This window comes from Saccopteryx bilineata, chromosome 4 (genome assembly GCF_036850765.1).
Source record: "Saccopteryx bilineata isolate mSacBil1 chromosome 4, mSacBil1_pri_phased_curated, whole genome shotgun sequence".
Taxonomy (NCBI): Eukaryota; Metazoa; Chordata; class Mammalia; order Chiroptera; family Emballonuridae; genus Saccopteryx; species Saccopteryx bilineata.
Window position 1 is genome coordinate 276,083,962 of NC_089493.1, and position 13,802 is coordinate 276,097,763.

Consider the following 13,802-nt stretch of genomic DNA (forward strand, 5'->3'; position numbering starts at 1 on the left):
AGGAACATGGAGCTCTCCTGTAAGTGCCCTGACCAGAGATCGAACAGGCAAGCTCTGCGCTTTAGGAGGATGCTCTAACCCAGGGGGAGTCAACCTTTTTATACCTCCCACCCACTTCTGTATCTCTGTTAGTAGTAACATTTTCTAACCGCCCACCAGTTCCACAGTAATGGTGATTTATAAAGTAGGGAAGTAAACTTACTTTATAAAATTTATAAAGCAGAGTTACAGCAAGTTGAAGCATATAATAATAATTACTTACCAAGTACTTTATGTCGGATTTTTGCTAAGTTTGGCAGAATAAATCTTTATAAAACAACTTACTATAGTTAAGTCTATCTTTTTATTTATACTTTGGTTGCTCTGCTACCGCCCACCATGAAAGCTGGAACGCCCACTAGTGGGTGGTAGGGACCAGGTTGACTACCACTGCTCTAATCAAATGAGCTATCCAGCAAGGGCTTAATTTATTCCTTTTTAATGGCTTCATAACATTTCATAGTTGAACAATAATTTAGTTAACCATTCTTTTACTGATAGGCCTTCACGTTATATTCAATTTGGGTTTTTTTGTTTATTTGTTTTGTTTCTGCACCTGTGTTTTGTACTCTGGTGTTTTTATTTCTATTGGATAGAGACCCAAGAGTCAGACTGCTGGGTCAAAGCACAAGTATTTTAAATTATTTTTTATAATTTTAAGTTTTTATTTAGAAAATTAACTTTAACATGGTGACATTGATCAATTAGAGTACATACGTTTCAGGTAAACATTTCTATAGCATTTGAACTGTTGATTATGTTGTATACCCATGACCCAAAGTCAAATTATTTTCTGTCACCTTATATTTGTCCTTCTTTATGCCTTTCCCCACATCCTCTCCTCTCCCCTCCCCCAAACCCCCTTCCTCCTGGTAACCACTTCACTTTTATCTATGTCCACGAGTCTCAGTTTCATATACTACCTATGTGTCAAATCATACAGTTCTTAGCTTTTCCTGATTTACTTATTTCACTCAGTATAATGTTTTCAAGGTCCATCCATGTTGTCATAAATGTCACTATGTCATCATTTCTTATGGCTGAATAGTATTCCATTGTATATTTGTACCACATCTTCTTTATCCAATCCTCTGTCGAGAGACACTTTGGTGGTTTCCATATCTTGGCCGCTGTGAACAATGCTGCAATGAACATGGGGCTGCATGTGTCTTTATGTACCAGTGATTTCAAGTTTTGGGGGTAGATACCCAGTAGAGGGAGTGCTGGATCAAATGATAATTCTATTCTTAATTTTTTGAGGAACCACCATAATTTCTTTCATAGTGGTTGTACTAATTTGTATTCCCATCAGCAGTGAATAAGGGTTCCTTTTTTCCCCCACAGCCTCTCCAACACTTATATTTTAAATTTAATAGATGTTATTTAATTGCTTTCCCAAAAGGCTGGAACACTCAACAGTTTCACCAGCAGCGCCTAAGATGATTCTGTTCTCTGCATGAAATTAAAAGATCTTTTAATGGACCAGTACATTTAATGGGGCCATGCTGTTTTTTGTTTCTGTTGTTGCAGAAAGGTGTGATTGACCAGGAATAATGTGCTCCACCTTTGCTGACCTCTAAGAATCAAAGAAATATGGTACAGGGAAAGCACCTAGGCCAGCCCACACCCATCACAGCACTAAGTGCCCTGCCAGTTCGCAATAAAGGCTTTGTCTCTGATCTGTAATTCTTCAGCCCTTACCTCAAAGCAAGAAAGCAAGAGTCAAACTGTAAGCATCAGGAACAAACCTCCTAAACCAAGCAATGGGCAGGCAATTGAGACCAAGACTCCAACTAATTACATTTATATATTTCTCAGTTGGATGATTTTGAAGGTTTACAAAATACAATTAAATCATTTACACCTCAGTGTTTGTGAATTAACAGCCACCCCATCCCGCAACTATTGATTGAATGAGAGGCTTCTAAGTGCTGGGCGGTGTAGGAGACACCGGGCATCCAGCATTTAGCAGTGAACATGACACACAGGGTTTCTGTGGTCACGGCACTCGCAGGAAGACAGAATCAAATCATTGCACTTGGGTTAGCCCATAACAATTGGTTTGACCCTTGTATGACTCATCTTCTCAAGGGCCTGCAAAAACATGCCTGTAACAAAATGAATTAATCTCTGGACAATATTTAGCTACGAGGATATTAGGGTCAGCAAATTGACCTGTATTCTGTTTCTGTCTCTTGGCTTTTTTGTTTTATATCATAAAAAGTAGTGACAGATCCCAGGAGATCATCCCCCACCCCCAGTTTTATTAAGGTATAATTGACAAATAAAATTGTAAGATATTTAAAGTGTAGGTCCTGGCCAAGTAGCTCAGCTGATTAGTGTTGTCCAATATGCCAAGGCTGGGAATTTGATGCCTGGCCAGGTGCACATATGGGAATCAACCAATGAATGCATAATTTGGTGGAACAACAGCTCAATGTTTCTCTCTCTCTCTCAAATCAATAAATAAATTTTAAAAATTAAAAATGTACATTGTGATTTGACATATGTATTGTGAAAAGTTTCCCCTCATCTGGTTAATTAACATATCCATCACCTCATATATTTACCTCTTTGTGTAGGTGAGAACTTTGAAGTTCTATTCTTAGCAAATTTCAATCACACAATGCAGTGTTACCAACAATAGTCAACACATTTTACATTAGCTCCTCAGACCATCTTCATCTTATAACTGATAGTTTCTACCTTTTTTCTACCAATCTCTTCCTATTATCCTTACCCACCCACCCCCCAGGCCCTGGCAACCAGTTTTTGACTCTTTGTTTCTATGAATTTGACTTTTTTGAGGGAGTACAACATAAATGGGATAACCTTGCAGTGTTTGTCTTTCTGTGTCTGACTTATCTCCCTTAGCATGATGACCACAAAGTCCATCAATATTGTTGCAAATGACAAGTAGCAGGATTTCCTTCTTTTTCACAGCTGATAATATTCCATTGTATATACAATGCATATACATCTTTATCCATTCATTTGTTGGTGGGCACTTAGGTTGTTTCTGTATCTTGGCTATTGTGAATAATGCTGCAATTAACATGGGAGTCTGAATATCTCTTAAATTAGACTTTGTGTGTATACTCAGAAGTGGGATTGCTGGATCATATGGTAATTCTATTTTTACCAATAGACCTTAAATTACCCGAAGGCATGGACTAGATACATCTTACTCAAAGTGCTACTGTGCCCTGGCCAGTTGGTTTAGTGGATAGAGCATCAGCCTGGTGGCAGACATCCGGAATTTGACCACTGGTCAGGGTATACATAAGAAACAATCATCTGCTTCTCTTCCCTTCCCTCTCAACCACCCCCTTCCCCTCTTGCAGCCAGTGGCTTGATTGGTCTGAGCTAGAGCCTCAGGCGCTAAAGATAGCTTGATGATTTGAGCATTGGCACCAGATAGGAGTTACAGGGACAACCCAGTCAGGGTGCATGCAGGAGTCTGTCTCTCTATCTCCCCTCCTCTCACTTAAAAAAAAAAAAACAAGTGCTACTGTGCTCTCAAGAGCTTAGCACAATACTTGGCATATAAGAGCCCATCAGTAAGTATGTATTGAATGGATGTTTTGAATGAATGGATGGATGGACAAGTACATGAATGAATGATTTACCTGTTTGTGAATTTAAAATGAACACAATAATTAGTGTCATTCATTGTGGTCATTTTCTAATTTGGATTTTAGGGAATCCAGACATACTTATTACCATCTTATAATGCAGTTGTTCTTATGTTATTCACATAAATATGCCCCTGGAAGTTCTACACTGGTGCATCCTGGACTGTTGTGTCCTTGCTCAGACCTTACCAGCTGTACCCCTACCCTGGGGTGAATCCTTAACCTGTTTTTACACTTTCAAAGGGGCATGACAACTTCTGTTCTTTGCCCTTTCTTGTAAAGAGTAAATTAGAAAACACAGAAGTATAAACTGGAGAGTGTGATAGAAACATGAAGAGCCATTATTATTACTTCTCCCAAACCCATAATCCCTGCACCTCTTTAAACCCTATTAAAAGTTAGAGTGGGCAGCACAATGCTGATGTATTTATCATTATTATTATTATTATTTTTGTATTTTTCTGAAGCTGGAAACGGGGAGAGACAGTCAGACAGACTCCCGCATGCGCCCAACCGGGATCTACCCAGCACACCCACCAGGGGGCAAAGCTCTGCCCACCAGGGGGCGACGCTCTGCCCACCAGGGGGCGATGCTCTGCCCCTCCCCAGCGTCACTCTGTTGCAACCAGAGCCACTCTAGTGCCTGGGGCAGAGGCCAAGGAGCCATCCCCAGCACCCGGGCCATCTTTGCTCCAATGGAGCCTCGCTGCGGGAGGGGAAGAGAGAGACAGAGAGGAAGGAGAGGGGGATGGGTGGAGAAGCAGATGGGCGCCTCTCCTGTGTGCCCTGGCTGGGAATCGAACCTGGGACTTCTGCACGCCAGGCCGACGCTCTACCACTGAGCCAACCGGCCAGGGCCTTATTTTTTTTTTTTTAATGCTGATGTATTTAAATTTCTTAAGATACCAGGCTAACAACACCGTTATTTCCCACCTAGCACATTGCCAGCACTTAGAAGATCCTCTCTCTTTCCTGTCTGTAATCAACTGCTAACGCTTAATCCCATCCAGACATCTGATTAGCTCTTTCCTCCCAACCCATTGTCCCTGACTCAGACCCCAGCGCATGTGAATTCATGAGCAGATGTCAAAACCCTCCTGGCTGGTCTTACCCTCAGGGCTTCTCCCATTCCACCCAAGCTGCAAACACTCTCAGACAAGTTGTCCTAAAATGCTATTCTCTGTCCCTTGTTCTGCAATGGCTCCATACAGCCTGTCATTTTTAATCTGCTGAGTCTAATGGCCCTGCTCAACCAACCTTACACTTCAAGCACTCTTCCAATGCAGCCAATTTTATGTATGCCTCTGGCAACCTACACATGGCCAGCGTGTCACATCCATTCTTTTCCTGAGGCTGGTCCATCCACTAGAACTTCCTCTTTTTCTTTTCTATAGTTGTTTCAATACTACCCAGATAAGGCCCATTTTATGTCCTATTCTATCAATATCATCATCAACACCATTACCACCATTTACTGAGAGCACCAGGCTCTATGCCAGGGCTTTAACACATTATTTCTTCAATCTTCTTCAACACCCTATGAGGCAGGTAATGTTATCATCTCCATTTTATAGATGAGAAGACTGGAATTCAGAGAGGTTAAGTAACCAGCCCAAGGTAACACAGCTCATACATGGTAAAACTAAGATTCAAATGCAGGCAGAATTCTCATTTGGAAAAACTAGACTTGGCCCTGGCCGGTTGGCTCAGTGGTAGGGCGTCGGCCTGGCGTGCAGAAGTCCCGGGTTCGATTCCCGGCCAGGGCACATAGGAGAAGCGCCCATCTGCTTCTCCACCCCTCCCCCTCTCCTTCCTCTCTGTCTCTCTCTTTCCCTCCCGCAGTGAGGTTCCATTGGAGCAAAGATGGCCCGGGCGCTGGGGATGGCTTCTTGGCCTCTGCCCCAGGCGCTAGAGTGGCTCTGGTCGCGGCAGAGCGACGCCCCGGAGGGGCAGAGCATCGCCCCCTGGTGGGCAGAGCATCGCCCCTGGTGGGCGTGCCGGGTGGATCCCGGTCGGGCGCATGAGGGAGTCTGTCTGACTGTCTCTCCCTGTTTCCAGCTTCAGAAAAATAAAAAAAGAAAAGAAAAGAAAAGAAAAACTAGACTACTCTGCCTCTCTGTTGTTGAAGAAGTCTTTCTTGATCACCCAAAAGAGGCCTTTCTCTGTAAAGCGACAAGTCTTCAGAACAGAAAGGGTCTTCTCACTGCATTTCTGTGAATGTCTTCACACTCCCACTCTCGTTTCACCCCGGAGGTCCTTTGAAGCTATAAGAAATAGTCCTCAAGTTTACAAGGGACGTGTTTGTAATGGAAAAGAAAATTAACAAACCAGAGAACAGAATCAGTATGAATCAGCACTAAGAAACATGTCTAACTGGCTGTATCTGTCTACATAAATGGCAGCCTCAATGAATCCCAGAAAAATAAGAAAGGATTAAGTCACTGATGCTGGGTTCAAGTTCGAGCTCTACCACCAATGAGCAGAGTAACATCGGCTTACATTCTCTGAGCCTCAGTTTCCTCATCTGTAAAACAGAGCAATAAGTGGCTCCACTGTACCTCACATCACAGGGTGTATCACAAGGACGTGTGTACACACATGCTCAGAGCAGGCACACAGGAAGTGTAAAATGATAAAAATATCACTTACCGAATGAGTATTATTTCTTATAATCATTCTATTCTACTTCCCATAGAATCATTGGTTTTGCTCCTGTAACAATCCCTGTCTATAAATATGTTTTAACTAGAAAAATAATTATTAACAAATCCGACTTTATTCTAAGAATCTGGTCCTTCCTTAACTGCCCTTCCAGAACTCTGCAGGGAATGGGGAGCTGAGCCTTCTTGGATCCAGCCTCCTATAAACTTACCCTGGGCTCCGAAAGCCATTCTCCTCCTGTTTTGGTCGTGTCTCCCTTATTCTTTTAGAACTTTGCAAGCATTTCTGAAACATTTGCAGTTCCGAGGTCAAATGTGCTATTTCCTATCTGTCTTCACAGGTGCTGTTCCCCCAATCAGTGATAAAAGATGTTCTATTTTTTCAGGCGACTTCAAGGGTCACTCCCTCTTCCAGACCCCAGCACCTTTCCTCGGTACTACCGCTTGGACCTACTAGAGGTGTGTGTTATTGTATGAATTATACCTTTATGTTAAAGATTTTTTACTTCACTTTTAAAAAATCATTCAATAACATTTTTATTGTGGTAAAATATACATAACATGAAATTTGTCATCTCGGCCATTTCTAAGTGTACAATTCAACGGTGTGAAGTACATTTCTATTTTTTAGGTGAGGAAACTGAGATCTAGGAACGTCAGGCAACTGGCTAGGGAGCAGCAGAAAAAGCATTGGAACATAGACAGCCAGAGACTGCATACGGATGGGGTGTGGGTCTTCTGCAACTCTGTACCTCTGAGGCTGGCCATAGTAGGGGCTCAAGCATGTTGAATAAGTGACTAGTGAAGGAATGAAGGAATGAATGGACTACGTGGTAAGCATCTTTGGGGAGCTTTCGGAGTGATGTTCTGAAAAGCAACACTAAAAGAGCCTCCACTTGTGCTTGGTCTCCAAACTCCATGCTCATTCGGGTAATAGGTGATCCACACGAGAGCCAGACAGACTACAAGTCCTCTGACAAAGAGCAAGGGGAAATAAACAGGAAAAAAAGAAGCTAGTGTGTGGGCCTGACCTTTAGATCTTTGCCTCCCAACCTGGGGCTGGCAGCTTGCCTGACATGCCCTTCTCGCCCACTGGACCCTTGCTTAGCCTGCAGGACCAGTGCAAACACTCTTGCAGGCTGGCATGCTAGGACCCCCCCCAAAAAAAGCCAATCTCTTCTCATTTTCCCTTGCACCTTTATTTCGTGTTTGTTTCATTTTACTGGTATTGTAAATTATGGTGTTCTTTTCATGTGTGCTCACACTCCCCCAAATCTCCGTTAAGAGTGGGGGCTGTGTCTCGGTCCATCTCTAATCTCTGCAGCATCTAGCACCGCGCCAGGAAAAACGGACACTGGCTAGGAACACTGAGAGTCAGGGAGGACTAGGATCAGGCTCCAGCTCCACACCTTACTAGCTTTGTGATTGTCGGCAAGTTTCTTAACCTCCCCAGGCCTCGGTTTCCCCAAATGTAAGAAGAGAATAAGAGCTCCGTTGACCTAATAGACTTGTTATGAGAATTTAATAAGCTCAAGCTCATAGTTAAAACTCATTAAGATCTATTATTATTAATAAGTGTTTAATAATTAATCAGAGACTAAGAACAGGCACAATGGATTTTTCCTTCAATTAACACATATGAAGGAAACGCTTGCAAAAATGAAACTTAAAGTGGTGAACAAGCACAGAGCAAAGTAAATAATTGGGTTTGTTTAAAGTACATACCGGATACTATCTTATTGGTAATCTTCAGATTCCCACTATTAGAGTTCCTGTAATAATTTACACAGTCAGCTGCCTATCCAGGCTCAGTGCAAAGACTGTATAGACATCTCCTAAATCCTACCCCAATACTGAGTCTCCAAGAAGACAGCCCACGCTGCCTTCACCCCTTATCATACCTCAAGGAAATTCCCATGACTTATTCAAAATGAGATTGATTAGGAAGGAACCAGGGACTACAAAGAAGGTTAAGCTATACTGATCACCGCATGCCTCTGTGGTTTATTCTCCATCCAGTAGCCCACGTGACCTTTTAAAAACAAAACAGCGCATGTCAGTCTCAAGCTTAACAATCATCAGCTGCTTCTCTTGCAATTAGAATAAAATGTATACTTTTTTTTTTTTGAACCATAACCTGCAAGGTCCTACCTAGTATGGCTCTTCTCTGATTCATCCGCACTCTCTAGCCTGATTCTCTGAGTTCTAGCCATCCTGGCCATCTGCCCCTTCCTCTAACACAGCAAGGGTCTTTGCATTTGCTGCTTGGATCCTTGACATCTAGTTGGCAAAATGTTGCCTCCTTAGAAGCATTCCCTGACTACTGGATGGGAAACATCCTTCCCCTATTAATTTCCATGAAACACATTAGCTAAACTGCATTATGTGTTTGCTTATGTGTTATCTGACACCTTCGCTCCGAGCCCATGTCCTGCTTTTGCCTGAATAGAAGAAGCTCCGTGAGGACAGGAACCTTGTCTGTCCTGCTCCACACTGTACCTGCAGCCCCTAGGACACTGGCACTTATAAAACACTCAATATTATTTACCGAATGAATAAATGGGGCTGAGGAGTGATTACAGTCATTGTTCACGTTTTATTTTTATATTTCAGATGAATTTGAGTTTTTTTAATAAAGTGCATGTACGACTTCGGTAATAAGAAAAAAAGAAAGTAATGCCAAAATAAAATAAGATTGAAATAACAAAATTAGCATACTTAATCAAACAGATGAAAGCAACACAAAACCTTTCCCAAGAATCTATTATATGTAGATTTCCAGCAATTCATATCTATGTTGTTTACTAAACCTGAAACAGTGGCCAATTTAATGATCTGCCTGCAAATTTAATGATCTCCCTGGACGAGAGTCTGGGTCCTGCCTGGGCTTTTAAATCATAATCCTCTCCCCTGGCTCAGGGTAAGACTGCTGTTTGAGCTTTCCATTTTATTCTAATCTCCTGCTCAAAGAAGATTATTTCTACCTCTTCCTCTTTGCCAATGTTGTGACCTCTCCTGGAATGTCCTCCCCTCAGTTCCCTTGTTCAAAATCTTGATCATCCTTTAAGGCACATTCAAATCTATCAAGAAATGGCCACAGTCAACCAACTGTGATTTTAAAAAGCTCTGTGCTTTCTCAAAAGGCATCTTGTCTTTGTGTCTCCCTCAATTAATTACAGTTGGTTGAAAGCAGTATTTTTTTATATATCAAACTACACTGAAAGGTCACTATATATTTTCTGAGTATAAAAAAAAATCACTGCTAACGGAAAAATGCGGTCAAAGGCAGATGGGAGCAATTGCTTAGAATCTTCCTCAGATGAAAAAATGCCAGGTGGTTTTCAAGGCCATTCCCCACACATTCCCATGAGGAGGAAGGTGGTATATACACAACCATTACCTGTAGAAATGAATGCAAGGAAAAACTGACAGGCAAGCTTTGAATAACCTCTCCCAATATTATTGGACACCATCCAGGTATGTCCTATTATAACAACCATTCAGCATTCAGCATTGATTGAGTGTGCTAAATGCATTATATATGTTATTTCATTTAATCCCCCGAACAGCCCAAAGTGCTGATAATAATAATAATATTATTATTATTATCCTGTGGGAAGAGATCACTGAGAGGGTGTAACCACCTGTTGGCCCTAAAGCTGGACAGGGAAACTGTAGGCTCCCCTGTCTTTGACATGTTCGCTCTGCTCATTGGTCCCATAGTGGGAGCTATTCCAAGGATGTAGCCTTGAGAGGGTAAGGTATTGTTGAGACCATCTGAACAATATATGTGACTGAATCCCATTAAGGCCTCTATATAAACTTTAAGATTCTGGTGTGTGGGGACAAAGAGCTACCTATCTTGTGGCGCCCAAGACAAGTCTTGCAGGCAAGTTGTATGGCTCATAAACCCTGTCACCTACCCATCTGGAGTGTTTGCATTTGTCTTCAGCCAGTTTAGGAATCCACGCAAACATAGATTAAGGAACTGTGGTCTCTGTAAACTGGGGTCAGTTTCATGTTTCACCCAGGAAGCTTCCAAGGTTTTGAAACAACATATTCCCATTTTACAGATGAGGTAACTGATGCATAGAAAAGTTCGACAATTTCCACAGGGTGACAAAGTTAGAGCTGGTTTGAAGCCATTCATTTCTCATGATTTCAAAACTCCTGTTCTCTCCTACTCTACTCTACATTTCTTCTATCTAAAAACGATAGCTAACATTAAAGACAGCAGTTAATACAACCTTAGCTAATAGTTTCTCCTTCTTCAGTTCTTTTTAAGTACCACAAACTCAGTGTTCAACGTGAAATATTTAAATATTTTAATATAGAAGTTTAATGTAGACGTTAAACAGAGCCTGTCTTCTTTCTAATGAGCCTCTCTTTCCCCCCCAGGATTTCACGCACTGCAACATTGACCTGACAACCGCTATGTCATAGAATCAATAGTACTAATTTTCACACTTCATTAATAAATAAATGGAGCCCCCAGATGTTATAGGATGGATCCATGGATCCCCTAGGCATTGAGAGGGAGTTCCAATAAAGCCACTCCAATAAAATAAAAAAAAACGTAGATGGGAGTTGTGAGATCAAAACATGCTAAAGATAGCAATCCCAGATTTAAATGCGAAAGGGAGAATCTAAGTCAGTGCTTTCACATTTCAAGTTTGAACGGGCAAAAAGAAAACAAGCCAGTTTAGGAATCCACGCAAACATAGATTAAGGAACTGTGGTCTTGCATTTAAATAGAAAACAAGAGTCTTCCATGGTTTGGAAGTGAGAGGATGAGAAGGCTTTTCTGCCAGGCTTTTTAACAGTTGGCAGCCCAAGGCTTAGAAGTACAAAAATTTTAGGAGCTCATATGCTATGAATTAAGTGTTCACAGCAATTTTTCTATATGTTTGAAAATTTTCCTAACAATTATGATGAGAAAACATAAGGAGGATTTATTATGGAATTTTTAAGGAACTGACTAACATTGCAGCGTTAGTCCAAGGTGTTGCTTTATGTAATTCCTTGAGAAGGATAAAGGCAGGTTCCTTCTACAGATGCAATAATAATATAATCAAAGCAGCAAATATGTATTGAGCACTTATCTTGAGCTCTGCATACATCATCTTACTGAATATTCACAATTAAGCTATAAGGTAGGTAACTATTATTATCTCCATTTCAGAGAATGGAGGCAGAGGGAGGCTTAGTAATGTGCCAAAGTCATCACAGAGCCAGCAAGGGATAGAGGCAAGATTCAAACCCAGGGCTTATTTGAATATAGCTCCTACTCTGAACATTCTTTCCAGGCCCCTGTGAGCTCCACAGATCAATGGGGCTGCCACATACGAACAAAACGACTGAATGTGTTCTGGGACTCTCTCAACAGATTTAGAAAGCCTCTTGAAAACATGGAAGTACTAAACCTTCATATTAAAAGCAGAAAGGGACTCTGGGGTCCAACAAACTAGGGTTCCAATCCTGGCTCTGCCACATCACCTAGCAAGCCCTAGTTTTCCCATCTAGGTAAGGGAGTTGTAATTTTCACCTTGGGAAGCTATTGTGGGGATTGAATGAGCTGGTGCATTTAAAGTTCTTACACAGGACCTGGTACATGGCAGCCTATCAATAAAAGGCAGCCATTGTGGGTATTATTTTGAGCCTGTCTGAGACCCTCAGCCCTGCTGTCAGCCAAAGTGTCTTTGAAAGGATGAAACAGAAGAAAAGACCAATATTTCAAAAAGAGAAAGAAAAGGAAAGAAGGAGAGAGATTGGGAGCACTATGGGTTACAGGAGCAAAACTAAGGCAGTTGATTGTGATTTCAACTTGAATCCGTGAGAACCAGAACACAGCTGAGCCATTCTAGGAAGACTTTCTGAATTTGTAATTACAGGCATGAAGAAAGCGCCCCACCCCCACCCCTACCCCCACACACAGTCTTCTACCAGGTGAAGGCAGAAAAAGAGAACATTCACAATAGTTTGGCCCAACATAGCTCTGAGATTGGTGCTGAGCAGGGTTACTCAGTGCCAATGCAGGAAGCTGAGGGTCCTTGAGAAGCGCAGTGGGCCTTTCCCAACCCAGCAGGAGGCCCCATCTAGAGCAAGCAACGCAAGGGCAGGGGCACTGGGAAGCGCCCTCGCTTTGCAGGGAGGGCTGGTGACCCTGAGTCTGCCTCTGTACTTTGAGGGCAGGAGTTCCATTAAAGTCCTATTAATTAAAAAACAAAAATCTTTGGTTCATTTGGAAATGTCGTTAACCCCAAAATACAGTGGAGAGAACGAGCAAACACAGTGGGTCGGTTTCAGAAACTACCTTCTAGGACTGTATCCAAACCAAAGACTTTGACTGAGTCGAGGAAGAAAGGAGAGGGTGTGCACAGGGTTAAACCTTCCCTTAGCCCTTTCCTTCCCACCCGCAACCCAGTAGAAGGTGGGAAGAAACGCCAGGCATTTCAAATGTGCCCCGAACCTCGTGCCCGGGGAAAGGCACAGTGGAAACCCAGCGGACACTCCCCCCTCTCTAGGGACGTGGGCGCTTTCCAGGATGGTCCAACGGCCCCAGAGTCCTAGCGCATCCCAGCCAGAGAACAGACCCTCCGTTCTGGGCTGCGGGCGAGACCCTACTTTCTAAGACCAGTTACAAGCTTACAGATTAGGGACTCCCGAGTCCTCCCCAGGCTCTCCGCTAGCTGCCTTGCGGTTTCCCGAGCCTCCAGGTGCAGCCCAGCCCAGAGAGTCCCCTTTTGTTCACGGGAGAGCGCGTCGCAGAGCTGCGCATCCCCTCCTGCCCTGAAATCCCCGCTGCGGGGGCGCTTTCCTTAGTCCGCTCCTTACAGCCCCGCGTCCTGCGACCACCGGCTGGCTATAGGGCACGGATCCCCAAATGTACCCTCCTTCCTCGGAAGTACTCACTTCTCCCCAGTCCCTCCGCTTTCCACGCCGTCTCCTCCACCGCCCCATAGCGCCTCAGAGGCTTCTCAGCTTCCAGATGGGTAGATAAAGATTGCTTTAACTCCATCGCTTATCCCCGCGGGCAGGTCGATGGGTACTCCCTTACTCCATCCCCGCCGCGGGCTGCCGGGAGGGAGGCGGCTCCAGCCAGCAGGGTTTTAAGGGGCCGGGCGCTCGTGACGCTGCTCCATCTCTTCCGCCGCGAGGGCCCGGGAGCGCTGACTGGTACCCAGGAAGGGGAGGGATGCAGAGCGCATGCGCAATGGAGGCTGGGGGGGGGGCTGGGTAAGACAGAACAAGGGGTTATGATAACTCTAAGGAGAACAACAAAAACAACAACTAAAATAGAGCCAACCCAAAGGAAGTAAGAACAAGGCCCCTGCCCACAGTGGAGCCAATGGCGATGTTCTGAATGGGGCTGACACTTTGGGTAGCTTGTGATATGTCAGCAGGCTGCTAGGTTTTGAGTGGGATTTGTGTGTCTCTGTTTGTGGGCGATGGATCCATCTTTGTGGGG

The 13,802-nt window shown here is 43.4% G+C and overlaps 1 protein-coding gene across 1 annotated transcript in view; it reads right to left on the bottom strand.

The window, feature by feature from the left end:
• Window positions 1-13,500, bottom strand: part of BMERB1 (bMERB domain containing 1) — a 117,108-nt gene extending 103,608 nt beyond the window's left edge. The window contains exon 1 of the mRNA XM_066274786.1: window positions 13,247-13,500. Coding sequence (XP_066130883.1) covers window positions 13,247-13,352 — 106 coding nt within the window. The 5' untranslated portion in view covers window positions 13,353-13,500. The remainder of the gene's footprint in view (window positions 1-13,246) is intronic.
• Between the last annotated feature and the right edge of the window lie 302 nt (window positions 13,501-13,802).